The sequence below is a fragment of the Phodopus roborovskii genome, unplaced genomic scaffold (genome assembly GCF_943737965.1).
Source record: "Phodopus roborovskii unplaced genomic scaffold, PHOROB, whole genome shotgun sequence".
NCBI classification, from domain to species: Eukaryota; Metazoa; Chordata; class Mammalia; order Rodentia; family Cricetidae; genus Phodopus; species Phodopus roborovskii.
In genome coordinates this window covers 32,785-52,072 of record NW_026125480.1, presented here as the reverse complement: position 1 = coordinate 52,072, position 19,288 = coordinate 32,785, and the positions used below count along the sequence as shown (strand labels likewise).

Sequence of the window (19,288 nt, the reverse complement as noted above, 5' to 3'; positions counted from 1 at the left end):
AGTACAGAGAGAAAGAATCAACCACAAATTATCCACGAGGACACGGGAGAGTACATTTTATTTGAGGAAAAAATGAATAGCAAAAAACTGGGAAGCAACCCATCATGTACAACACAGGAAAGCACTAACCCTCACTGGCAATGGAGAGAAATATAAAAATTAATCTACCAGCCACAACAAGAGCAAAACCTTCTGTGTTAAAAGCCCTAAGGAACAGAATCTCAGTAAGAACCGAATTCAATCCACTAATCTTCATCATAAAATCCTGAGTAGTAGTTGGAATAGATAAAACAAATCTCAACACAACACAATCTACTTGTCAATCTAGGTTTACAAGCCACAAAGAAAATGTACAGTACTGACATGACACCATAACAAGACGAAGATTCACAATCTTCCCAATTGTATTCATTATACCTTTGACCTAGTTGGAATCGATGGACTGAGGACTGGTAGGAGCACTGGTGTTCTTCCAGAGGAACGAGGTTATAGAGCAACAACCAAATGGCAGCTCATAAAATTGTCTGTAACTCTACTTCCAGGGTATTCCATGATCTCTCTGACCTCTGTGGGCACTGCACATGTGTGGTATACACAGACATCCATGCAGAACTAATATGTATACATGAGTAAAAAGAATAATAATAATTAAAAAAAACTAGCTATGAAAATTTGAAAGAGACAAAGAAGCAAAGAGATACAGTTGGGAAGGAAAACATTTAACTCAACCTTTTCAGTGTTGGTGTGATTGCATATATAACCTGAAGATGCCGTCAGAAAACTTTATACTTGACAAAAGCCTTAGTAATATTGAAGAATACAGAAGTAAAACATAAAAATCACCAGTTTTCTATACATCAATAAAGAGCATGTTGAAAATTTGGATTCTATCCCATTGTTTGTAGCTTAAAAGGCTTCCAGATTTTCCCTCCCCAAACATTAATAAACATGTTCACTCTCCTTAAACTTGAGGGAATTACAAACTTGAACACAATTGATATTTAACACTAGGAAGAATGACTAACACAAAGAAAACAAATTAGTGGATCAAGAGATGGTGCAGTGGGTTAGAACAGTTACAACTCTTCCAGAATACCTGGGTTTGAATCCCACACCGATATCCTGACTCACAACTACCTGTAACTTCCTTCCCAACAGATCTAATGTCTTCATGGGACATCCACAGGCACCAGACATGTGTGCTGCAAAGATATACATTATGCCAAAACACCCATGCACATAAAAGAAAAATTTAAAAAATCAGAAAAATAAACAGAAACCAAGTCTAGTGGGCACAATTTAACTTCACGACTCCGGATACAGAGATAAGTCTATCTCTGTAGTCTGCTGTTAGACTTGCCTACATAGTGTGTTACAAATAAGTAACATCTATATATTGAGACCCTCCTCAAAAAAATTATACACAGCAAAAAAATGATCTAATGGTCAAAAATGCAGATGAGGAAATGGGAAATTAGAATCTTACTCTAATTTCTGGTGGTAATGAATTCAGGAGAAATCCTTCCAAAGCTCAGGGACTCCTAACTGGATACACACAGAGAATGTGTGACTGCTGAGTACACAGCTATAACCGTAAGTCCTGATGCAAATCCCAGAGGGCACAGCAGACAAGAGGACAAAGATTGTGTTAGCAGAATAGGGAGGGTTATCTATGAAACATATGCAACAGTGAATAAACTTCACAAAAAACAGAACCTCAAGGAACTACAAGATGCTCCAAAAACTCTGTGTACAAAACAACCGAGAAGCTTAAATGGTTCTAACTACACAGCATATTAAAATTATAGTAATGAAAACACTTACTAGTGGCATGAAACAGAGAGATGGAAATGGAAGAGGGAAAGCATCACTTCCATGCAAAGACAAGCAAAATTATATCTGCCTCTGAGTATTAATTACACACACAGACTTCACATACCAACAACAGGGCAATCTTGAGATTTTTCTCAGTGGAATTCTCTAGAATCACTTAGAATGAAGTAGAATGTGGCAAAACCAATTTTGGATCCTGTTTCTACTGTCACTTGATCCCTTATCCATCCCTTTACCCCTTCCTCAATCCCTCTAACATACCTGCATCCTTTGCTACTGTCTCTTCTCTCTTCTCCATCCAGGGCTCTGTGCTCTGGTTCACAGGTGAGCACACTGACCTTGTGAGACTGCATAGGAGAAAGAGATTCTTCAGAAAGCACCTGGAACTTTTCAAGGAGCACAAACTACAGATGCTAACACCTGCCAAAAGGACAAACATGAAGGAAACAGAAAATATTAAGAAAAAAATGTCTCTTTCTCTGAGGATTTCACTTTACTGTGTGAGATGTGAGACTCATTCACACACAGCTCACACACTTGCAGAGCAGTTTTCCCAGGAACCCTGAGCAGAAGCAAGGAAGACTGCAAGAAACTACTCTCAGCCTCAGAATCCAGACTGTTGCAGCTCCACAAATTGAGATCTCTGCAAAAAGCCCTGTGAGCAGGGTCTAGGCATCCTCACTCCTCCCACAAGAAGTCCACAGGCAGTCACTAAATGTCAACAATCCCTAACAACAACAAAGCAAAACAAAAAAACAAAACCAAGTTTGGGCAGGTGTGCATAGGTAGAATAATTTTCTTCTACTAATGAAACATTTTTCTGATACAGGTGAGTCATCATAAATATTCAAAAAATGCTTTATAATTTTGTTTAAAGTGTATCTGACAACTATAACATGGTTTGGCCAGATATACTCTTACAGCATCCATACTGCACCTGCCTGGGCCCAAAGTGTAACATAAGAACATATGAAGACACATTTCTGAATGCTGTATTCACATCCTAGACTGCATTATGTCTCAGTCGGACAATTAATGGGGAGTAAATTGTTGAGTCCAAGGGCATGCAAATAATGGGGGATCACCAAAGTCTATGAAATCAGAAAAGAACTTTCTTCCAAAAAAAAAGAAAGAAAGAAAGAAAGAGGAAGGAAAGAAAGAAAGAAAAGAAAAGGAAAAGAAAAAAAATCACTGCAAGGCTCAGAAAGCTTACCAGTTAACTGGGACCATAGCCAGTTTGGGCTTCTGAAATTGTAACAACAGGAGCTGGGTTTGGGCCTCCTCTTATAGTAAAATCAGGCACCAGGTGTGGGTCAACAAGCGTTTACAACCTTGAGATCAGGCTTAATGTCACATTACATTTTAAGTTTTACAACTTTTGGTTATATGGTATTAGGATGTTAACCTAAGATACCTGCAAAAGCCTGTGGCTGATGATACAACCACTTTTTTTTTTCCACCAAGAAAATTGTGTTTAATTTAAACAGTGCTAATGTTACACATAATAGAAGTAAACATAGTGATAGTATAAATCAGCAAACACATATCCAAAAAGTTCCGTGCCACTTTTTTTTTTAAGAGGTTACATTTGTCAAGTTGACATTTGTAAGGGATGATAAGAAGACATAATAATAAAACAGAAGGCTTCTAACACAGATCATAATATATTGTTTTTTCCTTAAATATGAAGTATAACAAGAATTAAAATATAATATAGATACTGGTATATATGACCTACTCACTTTACAAATTTTGATGTTTTTTTTTCTATTGTATGTACAGATTAAATATACACTGTTACTCTGTTAATCCAGAAAACAGTTTTGTTTACAATTATTGATTATTCATAGACACTTAAGAATTTTATAAAGTCTTCACTTTCATAAATATTTGCCTCTGATCTTGGGCCACACACCCGGGCTTGTGATTAGCTGTGCATATGTGGGGTGTTCTTGTGACCTTTAGAGTAAGTATGTGACTTCCAAGAATTCTCTTTCCCATCTGTTGTGACAATAGTATTCCAGTCAGAAGTAATTTCTTTGTCTGGTTGTGGGTGGAAATCTGGCTTGGAACAAAATGGTGTCCAAGGTTGCCTATGTATTAATAAGCTCTGAGAACAAACTATTGTTTGTGGATGAACACTCCTTTCTTAGTCTTGTCTAGATAATTTTTTTTAAAACTATTTTATGTTAGCATTCACAGAGGTTTTCATTAGAGTTAGGATCTACACCTGGCAGGCAATATAAGCATTTGTGTTTTGTTTTGTTTTTTTGTTTGAGTCTATTCAATTTGGCTTAACATAATATTTGTAGTACCAACAATTTTTTTTGAAATATTCATGATACTTTTTTTTTCTGTTCCTGAAACAATGCAAGGCAGAGAGGAGAGTCACTAGAACAGTTGAAATTTAAGGCAGTACAACGCAGAGGGTCCCGTACTGGCAATAGTTAGAAGTTAACCTTTGTCTGCAATACCTGCCTAGGCAGGAAGACCTTTTGGCAGGTGTTATCATCTTTCATGAAAAATTCCAGGTAAAGGAGCAAATCAGGAACAAGACAGAGAACTGTGACAGACAACACTTTTAAGGGCTGCGCCTGGGGCGCAGGGAAGCACCCAGCTTGTGGTGATGGAAATGACAGCACCTGGCTGCAGGTGATGACCTGAGCCGCCGCCTCCGGCACCGCCACGGGCGGCCCGGAGCTGACGGTGTCTTCTGAGCAGCCTGAGCGAGCACAGCCCGGTCCCCTCCCTCCTGGGTCCCAGCCCCGCAGCTCCTCTCACCTGGGAGGTTCCAGGGCCGCCGGGCTGCGGTTCCCGCCACTGCGCTGCTGACTGTGACTTTCCCAGGCCGCCCCGCGCGGAGACTGCGGCTCCGGAGTTTTCAGGTCCCCGCGGCACCCAGGTCTGCAGCGCGCTGCTCCCGGAAAAGAACAGGGAATGTTTCACTTTCCTCCCTTCGCTCCCTTCAACCTGGCTCCTTGGAGCAGCTCCTCCTGGCCCCGCCCACTACACCCCGTTTCCGGTTTCCCGCTTCCAGGGTCCCACCTACCGCACAGATCCTTTTCCCCTACACCCCTCTTAGCATGCTATGTCTCCGCCCCGTCGGGGACCCGTCCCTCCCCCTGTCTCATGCTGTCTTCCACACAGCAACACCTGTATGATTTCATTATCTGTAACTACGTGTTAGATGTCGAAGTTCCCCAGCATTTCTGTTTACTTTCTACCTAGTGATTGTGTCATGTGTTTGGAAACCGTTGAGTAAAATGAACAATATAGCCTTGTAGCAAATGGTGCATTTTTACCATTGGTCAGTATTCTTCCTTTTCTGTTGGATTGTCTGTTACCTTACATAATTGTGGCCACCCATCTTCTTTATTGCTGCTATCCTCATTCACAGTCCTTAAGACCTGAAGTGACAAAGACTAAATCTTCAAGACTGAAGTGATGCAGAACCACCAAGACACTTTCATTTGAAAAGGCAAGAAGAGGTCCAGTCATTGTTTCTGAGACACAATCTCAAGAGGAGAGCAACAGGGAAACATGGATGCCTCACCAGTAAATACATTCAAGATCAGTGAAATGTCGTGTCCCCCCTCCTCCCAATGTCATATGCAAAACTTTAAAACTCCTGTTTTGAAAATGTTACCTGAGGGATGGAGAGACAGCTCAGCAACAAAGAACACTTACTGCTCTTGCAGAGGACTGGAAGTCAGTTCATAGCACTCATGTGTTGCCTTGTAGCCATCCATAATTCCAGTTCCTTGGGGTTTAATGTCTGTTAAGCATTTCTCATACCTACCCCACATGATGCTTTGTATGCTATTCAATACAGACAGAGAAAAACACTTTGTTATGGATAGACAGACACATACAGAGTACACAGACAAACAAACACACAGAAAGAAACAGACAGCAAGCAAACATACAGGGACAGATTCACAAGATAGCCTTCAAGCAGACACAGATCCAAACTCATGAAACAGAGAACCAGGGGATAGAATGGACAGGGAGCTTCAAGTAGAGAATTCAAATCTGGACTTTCTCTTTGTTAAATGATTCCAAGGAAAGAAATGCTTTCATTTCTTTCCTTGACTCAAATAGGATGCATTATATGTGGCATGGAGTTAATCACTAACGTGCACAATTAGCTGGAGACATCATTCTTTTTCCATACGAAGAGAAACAATAGAACTTACTACAAGGTAAAACAAGCAGTCCTGTCATCTGGAAGGGGCCCGTGGGATCAGAAGCCTGTGTTTTAAGGACAGACCCCTAGCTCTGTATTTGTATTTCTGTGTGCTCACCTCCCTGCAGAGCTAGGATGCCTCTTAACCTGTCATGATCATCACAGCACAGCTTAAAACTCAGAACACACCAGAGAAACCTGGTTCTCATTATAATCAGGACAAATCTATTTCTTAGCTACAATCTCCGAAGTGGCTTGGGAAATTCTGGAGTCTGGTTTCCTCAGACTATGCAGATGGGCATGGATGTACACAGAGAACTGTAGGCAACAATCAGAACAACATCTGTGGTTAAATGGCTAAACAGTACAGTATGTCTGATAGTTTCTATTCCTAGTGTTTTTGGGGAAAGTATAGAGTCCTTTTCCACAAGCAGTGTACAACATTGTTCCTTTCCTCACATCCCTGTCAGAATTCATTATAAGTACTGGTGAAGGCCATTCTGACTGTTGGGAGAGACCGAATCTTAAAAGAGAGTTGGTCTTCATCTCTTTGATAGCTGTGTATACATGACTTTTGGTCAGCATGACTTGAGAGATACACAAGCTAACTGCCTGGCTTAATCAGGAGACACAAGTGTACAAGCATGTGTGATCCCTATTGACACTAAAGACACTAAAGACTTGAATTAGGGATTCTAAAAAGAAATGATGAAATCTCTCAATTCATACCATACACCAAAATTGCACCAACATGGACAAATTCAAGAGATTTAGAAGCTGCAGCAAAAATGAAGCAGGGATAAATGAACCTTGATTTTAAAAAGAAGCCTAGAAGTAGATTGATTTGCCACAGAATTATGTCAGAATTTCAGAGAAACTACTTAAAGTATTCCTTGATGTAAAATGAAGACAAGACTTCCAGATTCTTTATGACGTTTACATTACCTGATATCAAAGCAGATAGAGAGGCAAAATGAGAAATTTTAACTTTTATTATTATCTGTTTGCCATTTCATATGATAGACCTTGATTAATGCACACCTTGATCGATCCCTTGCTCCCCGCACTTGCGGCCCATACACATCCATCCTTCTCTCTGTCTCCCCCAGTCTCTCCCCAATCTCTCCCTCATTCCATAACTCTCTCATGTTCATTTCTATTCATTTTGGTTTTTTGATCTACCAAGATTAACCAGGACCATCTGTGAGGATATGGTTTTGGAGCTACGTGTTGGAGCTGTTACCTTCATCACAAAAGACACAACTAGAGACAGTGATGTCCGTTCTCCTAAAGTCACAGTGGAGAGGTAAAGGGTGGGGCCCGGTGAGCCTCTCCACTTCCTAGAGTGATTGTGGCTAGGCCTGGTCTTGAGTGAGCCCAGTGCCGGTGAGTACAGTTGCTCTAGTTTACTGATTAGGAGTAGTCTGGAGAACTCATGTCATGGCCGTTCCCTATCTTTCTTTTATTTCCTTCCCACCACCTCTTTCTCAATATTCTTAGAGCCACAGCAAGCATGGTGCAAATGACTTCTTTAGGGCTGTGCCCGTTTACATAGCTCATTTTCTCCATGTTGGTCAGCTTCTACATTCACCAACGAGGTTTTGAATAGAATGTTCTGTGTTTCCCATGAAAGCACCTTCAGTATGTTTCCCAGAAGACAGACTTGTTTCTGAGTTAGCATGACCACAACATCAGCACCAGCTGACAGCACAGATTGACTTCAGCACTGGGCTGTTAATGGGCTGATTCACCACTGACTTCCTGAGACACCTATTTCCTTTCAAAATGCTTAGTCCCTGAAACGTTTTACTCCAAGTCAACTTTGCTATTAGTGGAATTCTGGATGCTTGAGTAGCAATAGTCGGGGTGGGGTCTGTAAGGGAAGGATAAAGATGGCTTCTTAGCATCCCTCATTTGCATAGTGGTGGAAATTATTATCCTGCTTCCCAGTAAAGCTCTCCACAGTGAGTTACTGTGTCTCAAATTTAGAATTTTTCATATAAGTGTAGAACATACAAATGGAATTTCACTTTTACCTTTAACTGGTGCTACTTGTACGGAGCATTATTTTAATTTTAATTCATTATTTTGTTTGAACGAGCCATCCAGCAACTCTACCTTATCTTCAACCCCTGATACATGTGTTACATGTTTGACCATCTTGAACATGACTCTGCTTTTTGAGATCAGTATATTGACTATCATTTAACTTGGGGATAGTAATATGGTTTGTGCTTTGAGCCAAGGCCATTTTTATTTTAGCTTTAATTTATTTTGCAAGTGGGCCTTGAGCCTCACAACTTACGGTGTTTGTTGTGTTTTGCTGTTTTTATGTTTGTTTGGTTTGGTTTTTTGAGACAGGGTTTCTCTGCAACTTTAAAGCCTGTCCTGGAACTTGCTCTGTATATTGGGATGGCTTCGAACTCACAGAGATCCACCTGTCTCTGCCTCCCTAGTGCTAGGATTAAAGGCAAGAGCCACCACCACCCTCGAATCAGAGACTTGTGTTAGAGACTGGACCTGACCTTCAGCTAAGAGATGTCCCACAGGTGAGCAGAGCAGCCTTGAGTGTGAACCTAGTGTGAAGAAGACCTTCAGCATAATTAAGTAAATTTTGTTGTATTAACTACATGCATCTGCCTTCTTGCTCGCGACACAGGATAATTAATATCCCAAGATTTCAGAACCCAGGGTGGGGGATCAGATACCGGGGTGCAGCGTCCTCCTGGATGCAGCTCTGGTCTAGGCTGGCAGCAAGCGTGTGGAGTCTGTGCAGAGCGGGTCCAGGGCAGCCTGACAGCTGCAGCTGTGTGGGAGGGGCGAGGGATTGTAGACACCTGTCAATCAGAGGAGTGTAGTAGGAAAAACAACAACAACAACAACAAATCTGCAGCAGGGACTTGGGAAACTAAAGAAAAAAGAGAAGCTCGTGGTAGGCTGGTGTAGAGGACATGTCACCGGAAGCAGAATGCAGTGGGCGGCTCCGGAAGAAGCCATCTCCAAGGAACCTTGCTGAAATGACAGGAAATTCTTCCTTTCAATGTTGGACTCGGGGAGCCCCGAGTCCGGAATCATCAAGGAAGAACCGGCCGGGTTCGGGGACCTGAAAACTCCGGAGCCGCAGTCTCCGCGCGGGGCGGCCTGGGAAAGTCACAGTCAGCAGCGCAGTGGCGGGAACCGCAGCCCGGCGGCCCTGGAACCTCCCAGGTGAGAGGATCTGCGGGGCTGGGACCCAGGAGGGAGGGGACCCGGGCTGTGCTCGCTCAGGCTGCTCAGAAGGACAAAATTCTGTCGTGGATATCTTTGCGTTGTCAGTAAGTCTGAGATCTTATGAACCGAGTTGTACCGTGATTTTTTTCCCCCACCCATCTTACTATTCCCAGAATTCTGTCATAAAATAATTCATAAAGTAGCCCACTAGAGCATTTGCATTGTCTGCTGTTTGCAAACAAGGATTTCTTTGCTATTATGGCAGTTCCAGATCACGCTTTCTAACTCCGGTTTCACCACTTGCCCCTTTCGCCCTGAGGAGCAGGCATTCCCACAGGGGTTTGTAGATAGTAACCACACGGGGAACCAGTGCAGATTTGATTGAATCAGAAAATATTCTCTATCAGCGCTCCAGTTATGGCTGGAAACATAACATTTACTAAGCAAAGTTTTTGTTGCCTATTAATTTGCAGTCTAGGATGTAAATACAGCTTTCATAAATGTGTCTTCTTATGCTGTGTGATTGCTACATCTTAGGTCCAGGCAAGTGCAGTATGCATGCTGTGAGAATATATTTTATAGCTAGCATGAAACAAAATTTCAGAGGTCATGTGAATAATTATGACCACTCACCTGTATCAGAAAAAAATGTTTCTGTGGTTGAAGAAAAGCGCTCTGTCCATGCACACCTGTCCAAACAGTTGTATTTTTTTCAGGGTTTTTTTTTTTTTTTTTTGACATTAAGTAGACTTCCTGCCGGAGGAGTGGGGAATGCCTGGATCTTGCACACAGAACTTTTTTTGTACAGATCCTTGTGGAAGAACTGTAGCAGTGTGGATTCTGAGGGTGGGAATAGTTTTCTTGCAGTCTGGCTTTCTCCTCTCCAGGGTTCCTGGGAAAACTACTCTGCATGTGTGTGAGCTGTGTGTAAATGAGTCTCACATCCCAGAGAATACAGTGAAATCCTCATCACTAAATATGTGGAGCATATAGTGTGTACATTTTGGTCATTTCAACTGCTTTTGAGCATGGTCTATTTATTTCACTTGCTTATTATTGACTACCTTATTATTTGGTTTGTGATTTTTTTTCTTTTTTCATCTTTGATAAATTCTGGATGTTTTGGTATTGTACTGTGAAAAGTTTGCCAATGAAGAATTCATTGTGTAGGCGGTTTCTTCCTTTTTTTTTTTTTTTTAAATTATTAGTCATTTCCATGTAAGTTTTTAATTGCATGCAGTCTTGTTTGTGGGTTCTTGCTTTGTGTCCTGATAATTTGTAGGCTCATTTATATCACTGTATCTGCTACTCTTACAGCTTTGGGTGTCTTTTCTTCTGTCACTGCCATGGTGCTGTTGTTTGTGTGTGTCTGCACTGTTGTGAGAAATCACAGTGGGGCGTAATCAAGCTCTGTTCTGTGTGCCTGGGCTTGCTGTGCACTCACACAGTCTTACTGCTTCCTTGTAAGTTTGCAGGACCCTCTTTACCGTATCTTTGAAGTTTATCATGGATAGAATGATTGTCATGGATTTTGAGTTAACCACATACATCTTTTGACACTGCAATTTTCACAATAATATGTCTTATTCAAAGGGCATACAAGGTTTTCTGTCTTCAAGTGGTCTTAATTCCTTCAGTGAATTCAAGTTTCCATTTTATAGGACTCTATTCTGCTAATTTTTTTTCCTTTTTAAAAATTTACTGTTTATTTTCTCTTTAGTTTTAATTAGTTAAATAGAGGCTCCCAGCAATCACATGGTGGGTCACATCTGTAATGAGATCTGGTGCCCTCTTCTGGCTTGCAGACATAAATGCAGACAGAACACTACATATAATAAAGAAATAAATAGAGGCAATAACAGCTCATATAAAGACTTTCTAATTGGTCGGTTATATAGATGATAAAGAAAGGTCTTCTTCCAATTAGATATTGATAGTGCCACAAGCAGCGCCTTCAGGATGCTTGGCATCACCAGTGGCTGTTGTGCATATTCTATTTCTGGTCCATGAAAAGTTTCAGGTGCTTTCTGAAGACTCTTTTTGTCCTATGCAGGGTCTCACAATGCTCAGTCAGTCGTAATCACCGTTGAAGCATAAGACAGAGCCCCGGATGATGAAGGGAGAGTACCAAAGGAAGTATGCCGGAGGGATTGCGGAAGGGGTAGGGAGAGAGAGGATCAAGTAGAAACAGGACATGAAATTGGTTTTTCAAGACTGTTTGGTTCAAAATGTTTCTGAAGAATTCCACTGAGAATAATATCAGAATATTCTTATTGTAGGTAAGAAAAGACTTTCTGTGTAAGTACAATTTTACTAGACTTTGCATGTGAGTGATGCTATTCCTCCCTGATTTACATCACTGATCATGTTTTCATGTCTTTTTCATATGTTTTTAAAGTCTACAGTTTTTAAACATGTACAACAGCAGTACTTTAGCACTAGAAAGGTTACAATGCTCTTTTCTCAGAGTCACAAAGTATTCCATGCAGGTAGACAAGAGCCACACATCATATGAGATAACACAATACAGTGTAGGTATTGGGGAGACACCATGGTTGTCTTTGCACTTGTGAATTTATAGGCAGGAACAGTATGTATTTGTAGGCAATATTTTCATAGGCCTTGCCTATGAATTTCTTCCATCAGATTCGTTGATTTCAGTGGATTGGCCTTATAAATATCAGCTGTCATCTGTAATTGCCTCATGGCCCAGAATATCTCATGACAGCTTTCATGTAAATTTGTACCATTGAAGTATACACCATGGAGAGAGAGATTTAGAATTAGTCATATAAATCTTTTAACACTGTGGGTTTTACAACATGCTCTATTCCATGTGTATACAAAGTGCCAACTCATTTCAAGATTCCATTTTAGATGTGTCTTTTCTGCTTGTTTCCCTAACCAATTTTGTTTGTTTTCTGTTTTACTTAAGTAGGAAAAAAATAGCAGTTTTCATAAATCCTTGGTAATTGGGTCATTATATAGATAATGAAAGCATTCTGCCTCCAACTGGGCATTGATAACACCCTTTGAGTTCTATTTCTGTAAACCTTAATTTTTATAATTAGTAAATATTCATATTTAATATTTGTATCAGCTTATTCACTCACCATTATCTTAAATCACCCTGTGTCCCATCCCTGGTTAAACACATTTTATTTCCATAAATCCCCCTCATACTTCATGTATGATTTTGGGCATGTGTGGCCCAGATAGGCAGACCAACATGTATTTGTATTTCCAACTGCAATGTCATAAGGCAGGTTGTTTCCCCATCCTCCCGCTATTACAAACTTTTTTTGGTTTTTTTTTTTTTGAAAAGTTTTCTGGTATTATTTTAGGTTTTAAGTTTTTTTTTTATGTGGCTTGACATTATCCATAACAGAGTTGTATTAATTTTAGCTTTTTATTTTTGACATATTGATGTGAAGTTTCAAGAAGAATTCCAGTCTTTGTTTCTGTGAGAATAACTGAGAGAAGACCAACAAGAACAATGAATGCTTCTGTGGTGAATGCTCCCCAGGTCAGTGTCATGTCCATAGTTCTTTGAAAATTGGTTTTATTATTAAAGCCATTCAAGACTTTAATTCTCTGCCTCAGGCAATGTTATCTAAAGTCTTTATTTTATTTTCTATGATTTACCTTTCTTTTCTTCTGTGATAATCAAGAGTATGTCTTTAGATCATTCATCTGCATAGCACAGCTTTGGCCCATTACATTTTCACTCGATTTCAAACTGTGATGACATAAATTTTCATGGAATTAATAACTGCCATTCTGAAAGAGAATCTATTGTAAATGCACTCAAAGAAATATATTGATGGCCTTTTTCTACATAGAATGGACTTCTGTCCTTCCTTTTATATTCATGAGGAAAGGTGGTTTCATGTATCTATTTTATTTCCAGGATGGTCAGGTTTCCAGAAACAGGCTTATGCAAATGGACATGCAAGTACATTGACCCTTTCACTGACGTAACAGAGAAATTTATGCAAGAGTACGGTTACAATTAGAGGAGACTTGCTGTCTTGAATCCAAATAGTAAATATTGCAGCACCATAGAGCGTACATAATGGAAGGAATAATGTATGTTTCACTTCCATAAAATGGATTGGTCTGTGAGGATCCTTGTCTCTTTGGCATTTTATATAAAATAATGATGATTGGCGTGTTGATACCCAAAATCTATTTGTCTCAGTAAAGGTTCTGCCATTTCTCAGTGATAAGTTCTCAATAAACAGATGTTGATCTCTCTCCCCACCTCTATTTTTCGTAAGTGTCATAAACACTACTGCCTCTTTTAATTCCATCATGTGGAATATATTACTAATAATTTTCTAGGTAGTATTGACTTGGTGCTGTGCATCAGGCATCAATTTTCAAGCATCAGTAGATGTCCTTTTAATTATTTTACTGTCTTTTTAATTTTTGTAAGAAGAATGTTACTTCCACCCTATGGTTTTACTCTCCCTGAAGCTATGATTTTGTGTAGGGAGAGAATTCTTAAGTAGTGATGGTTCCATTTCTTTCTTTTCAGTAATATTCTATGAATGTATGAGGGCTCATATATTTTTGTTCTATGTACACTGCATGTGCATTATGCCACTGGATGCCCATAATTGGCACCAAACTCTTGGCACTGAAGTCAGGCATTGTAGTGAGCTGCCATGTGTGTAGAAGAACAGCAAGTTCTCCAGACCATAGGTTTACATTTGTGGTGCACATTTGTGACAAAGGCCATATATAACTTTTCATCTTTTAGTTTTCAACAATGATGGAAGAATTATAGGTGATATTTATCTGTGCAGCCTAAAATACTGTTAGATTAATGAACTCTAATACTGAAGAAATGAATTAAGGTGAAATTAGAAGATTCAGATTTTTAACTGACCCATTCTCATGAGCAATAATATATTCAAAATGAATGAAAGATTAGTGTAATCATTACTCAACTTAATACATTATTTCATTCACAAAAAATGTTTCTACTTCATTTTAATGCATTGTCACATATGACATTTATTTATGCATAGTCTCTTTTTGTAGTGAAACACTCTGGGATTTATGTAATTATTATAATCTCTATTGTTTGTGTCCACTCTTAGAAAAATTTAAACAATAATAATTCTGTCTAAATCTGAATTTTCAGTTTACTTCTTGGTTTTGAAGATACTATAAAATAACTTCAGCAAGAGATTTGATTCTATGTCTTATTTGGGATCTTGGATGTATGCATTGATGTTGCTGTGCTTACTCTTCAAAGAAGAAATACTGATTTTAACTCATTCATGAATTCTGGATTCTACCTATTTGTTTTAGACAGGCTGCAGCACTGTTTTGGGACCTCAAAATTTGAAGGGAGCATTTTAGAACAGAATAAGAAGAGACCCAGCTGCAAACAGGCAAACAAGATTTATCTAGTGTCCAATATTTGAGCAAGGTCAACAATTGTAGAATTTGGAAAAATAATTTTGCTCAATAGCTTTACCATCTGAGATGTGATGCTGGGATTCTGTTTGATACCAATACATAAAAGTACATTTCAGTCTCTAATGCCCAAATGTGTATCTAATATAGCCTAAAAGTTTATTGACTTTGAGAATTATATCATTACCCTGTTTTCATACAGATTAAAAAAAGTTAAGACTATGAGTATTTTAGAATAAGACTATGGGTATTTTAGAAAGTATCTTTAAAATTATAATTAAATTTTATGTCATTATATATGTGTGTGTGCTATTTATGTCTCCTGCCTGAAGAGATTGGATGAGTGAATTGGCTCTTATAGAACTGGAGTTAATATCTATTTTATAGTGCCTTAAGGGTGGTGGGAACCACACCATATTTTAAAGTACTTTCCAAGACTTAATGGAATCCAAACCTGACATAAAAATTTCAAATGTATTGATGATTGCAAATCCTTTATCTGCTGCTCAGGTATTAGAAAAAAATCAGAAAACTCACGAAGGAGAAACACCTTAGAAATATAAGTAATGTAATAACTCATTCTATGTATTTATGTAAGAGCAACAATGCTTAACTTCTGACACATCTCTGGACCACATCTCAAACACTTTTGTCTTTGATTAATTGCTTTGCCTCAACTACATTACAGAGCTATCGCTAATTCTTTAGATCTCTTTTATCTAGGAAAGCATTTTGTGCAGTAGCACATGGTAATTAGGTAATTTTCCATTACAGAGTCTGTTATCATTCAGGGATGTGGCTGTGGATCTCTCACAGGAGGAATGGGAATGTCTAGACTGTGCTCAGAGAGCTTTGTACATGGATGTGATGCTGGAGAATTACAACAATCTAGTCTTTGTGGGTAAGAATGTTCTTCTATAGTCCCTGATTTATCCTTTGTTTTTCCTATTTTGTGTATATATAAACTCTTTGAACTTTCTAGAGACTCCTAGCACTAAGGGAAATTCTAGTTATTAGCATAACTTCTTGATGATATTTCCTTTACATTTTTCTGTTTTCTCTAGAAGAGTGACCAGTGTTGTATCTCCACCTCTCTTAAATAGTATTGAAGGAAAAATTTTAAAAATTGTACATTCAGGGCATGGGACTATATAACAGTACACATAATAATTGGAATATTTTGATTTTGCTATTATTTTAAAGACTCATTTTCTTATTTTTAAAAAAATTCAGAATGTTATAAGTACAGAAAGAGCTGTTGATTGTGAGAATGTTATTCTTTTATTAATTTAAGTTTTGAGATATGGTCTCAATGTGAAAAATTTCTTTCCACCTCCTCATGCCTTAAAACACCATGGAGAATTCAAAGGGTACCAACTGCCACAGCATGATTTTAATCCTAGCATTGTTGGATACTAAAGAGGGTATTTTGAGTTCTATCTTACCCTGGGTTATATTAAGCTTCTAGCTCTTCAATACTTCACAATGTGACTCTGAAAACCATAAGAAAATAGAGGGTCATTCTTCATATGATCTTTTAGAGAGGTCCTTTGTCAAGGTTTATTGTTTAATCACCCACTTGTCCTGTCTCCTGCCAGGTACAATGTTTAGATAAGAATGAGTGGCCTATTTTGGTTCCTGTGGTTTGGTATATATCAGATTGGAGGTTCTGATGAGTTTCCATTTAATGATTGTGAATTAGAAAATGCCTTTGCTGAAAGCTTAATTCCTGAAAATCTCTTGTTTGCATGCCTCAGAAAACATTAGTTATTGAATCTCTTACTCGTGTATTAATCCATGTTTTCCATAATTGTATTATTTTTCCAGAGAACCATTGCACATGTGGTAAATATGAGAAGATATTGGATCAAGGCACAAAGCATGTTGCCCATAATCATGTGACTGTCCAAGAGAAGCTTTTCAGTGTAATGACCTTGGCAAAGTTATTCATGAATCTGCTCAAAGTATACCATATGACAGAAATGGCATTGCAGAAAACTGCAAGAAGGACAGATTTGCTTACCACAGAGAAGGCAGTGTAGAATTATTACATATAAACAGACATCCAAGTTGGAACACTGGAGAAGAACCTTACATGTACAAAGAATGTGTAAACTCTTTTGATTTCTGTTCCATCATTAGTCAACACCAAGGAATCCATACAACAAAGAATGGACACAATAATATAGAGTATGATGAATCTTTTGACTCTAAACATAAATTAATGCTGAATCAAACCAATAGTAGAAGGAATCCATACCAATGCAGGAAATGTGGAAAATGCTTCAAGTTTTACTCAAGCCTCAGTAGACATCAGAGAGCTCATACTACAGAGAAATCCTGTAAATGTACAAAATGTGGTAAATCCTTTCTGCATTTGTCTCAACTCAAAGTACATTGCAAAATCCACTGTGGGGAGAAACCCTACAAATGTACAGAATGTGGTAAGTGCTTTTTTCATGCATCAGACTTAGAAAGACATTACAGCTTCCACAGTGTAGAGAATACTTACACATACAGTGATTGTGGCAAATCTTTTGTCTGCTGCTCAAGTCGTACAAAACATTGGAAAAATGGAGGAGAGAAACGTTTTGAACTTAAACAATATACTAGGACACACCTTGAATACCCTTGTAGAACCTATACAGGTGAGAAACTTTACACTGTGTAATGAATTTGAGAAACCATTTACTGAGAAAGGAAGTCTTAGAACTCATCGGAGAATACATACAGGAGAGAAACCTTACAAATGCAGTGAATGTGACAAATCCTTTACCCAGAAAGGCAGTCTTAGAATTCATCAGAGAATACATACAGGAGAGAAACTTTACAAATGTAGTGAATGTGAGAAGCTCTTTATCTGTGTCTCTCATCTTAGAAGTCATAGGAGAATACATACAGGAGACAAACCTTATAAATGTAGTGAATGTGACAAATACTTTACCCGTGGTTCAGCTCTTACAAGACATCAGAAGATTCACACAGGACTGAAACCTTACAAATGTAGTGAATGTGACAAATCCTTTACAAGGAAATTCTATCTTAGAACTCATCAGAGAATGCATACTGGAGAGAAACCTTACAAATGTAGTGAATGTGACAAATACTTTACTCATGCCTCAGATCTTAGAAGACATCAGAAAATTCATACAGGAGAGAAACTTTACAAATGTAGTGAATGTGAGAATCTCTTTATCTGTGTCTCTCATCTTAGAAGTCATCAGAGAATACATACAGGAGAGAAACCTTACAAATGTATTCAATGTGAGAAATCCTTTAGTCATAGTTCAGACCTTAGAAGACACCAGAAAAGTCATACAGGAGAGAAACCTTACAAATGTAGTGAATGTGACAAATCCTTTACAAGGAAATTCTATCTTAGAACTCATCAGAGAATCCATACTGGAGAGAAACCTTATAAATGTAGTGAATGTGACAAATACTTTACCCATGCCTCAGATCTTAGAAGACATCAGAAAATTCATACAGGAGATAAACCCTACAAGTGTAGTGAATGTGACAAATCCTTTACCCAGAAAAGCAGTCTTACAACTCACCAGAGAATTCATACAGGAGAGAGACCTTATAAGTGTAGTGAATGTGACAAATCCTTTGTGAGTAAATTCTATCTCAGAACTCATCAGAGAATACATACAGGAGAGAAACCTTACAAATGTAGTGAATGTGACAAATTCTTTACGAGAAAATTTTATCTCAGAACTCATCAGAGAATACATACAGTAGAGAAACCTTACAAATGTAGTGAATGAAGCAAATCCTTTACCAACAGCTCCGTGAGAAATTTTATAAATGTAGTGAACGTGACATAGTGTTTACCGAGAAATGCAATCTTGGAGCTCATCAGAGAATCCATTCAGGAGAAAAGCCTTACCAATGTAGTAAATGTAAGAAATCTTTCATCCAGAAAGCCAACTGAAGAACACATCAAAGAATTCATATGAGAGACTCTTTACAAATATAATGTATGCAGAGTAGTCTTTACCTGCTTTCCAAGTCTAAGAAATCACCCGAAAATTCATAACTGGAATTAAAATTTTCCATAGGAAATTATAAGGATAGTCTTTATCCAAGCTCTGTTCTTAGCTACACTTGATGCATCATACTAGAGAATCATTTTGAACATGAGAAACTTGTAAAAACCTTTAATAGTGTTTACTCTTGCAAAACGAGGTTATGTTAATGCAAATTCTGAAAATGTGACAATGTAGGAGAATTTTCATTAACTTTTTACTTGTTCATCCTCAAATACTTCATAATGAAGAAACCTGAGGAACATGCTATTGTGTAACAGTTTCCTAGAGACTCAGTTGATCCACTCTGAAGGGAAGCTAAATAAGGCAGGACATAGAGCTTGAAGGTCTAAAGAGCTTCAAGACATCCCAGAAACTAGCAAGATTCATTATGTTTCACTCAAGTGAAGAGATTCAGACAAATCATGCCACTTAGAAGAGGATTCGTCAACTTAACTCATCAGGACTGGATGCTCTTTAACCTGTAGATATGCCTATGGGTGCTCTGGGTACATAACATTCACTAGGTGTATGCCATGGATTTTAATGATGGAAACCATCTTTATGTACCTTTTGCTCTATAGTCCTGTAAGGCAAA

The 19,288-nt window shown here is 38.5% G+C and overlaps 1 protein-coding gene across 1 annotated transcript; it reads left to right on the top strand.

The window, feature by feature from the left end:
* Positions 1-7,230: 7,230 nt before the first annotated feature.
* On the top strand, positions 7,231-19,288 carry LOC127215577 (zinc finger protein 501-like). The gene is made up of 3 exons (XM_051175981.1): positions 7,231-7,325; positions 9,044-9,226; positions 17,538-19,288. The coding sequence occupies exons 1-3, from the start codon at positions 7,231-7,233 to the stop codon at positions 18,427-18,429; spliced, it is 1,170 nt and encodes a 389-aa protein (XP_051031938.1). The 3' UTR covers positions 18,430-19,288.

Coding starts and splice junctions, on each gene's coding strand:
- LOC127215577 (XM_051175981.1), top strand. CDS start 7,231: ATGGTTTTGGAGCTACGTGTTGGAGCTGTTACCTTCATCACAAAAGAC. Junction 7,326..9,043: donor CCTAAAGTCACAGTGGAGAG/GTAAAGGGTGGG, acceptor CTGAAATGACAG/GAAATTCTTCCTTTCAATGT. Junction 9,227..17,537: donor GCGGCCCTGGAACCTCCCAG/GTGAGAGGATCT, acceptor CTCTCATCTTAG/AAGTCATAGGAGAATACATA.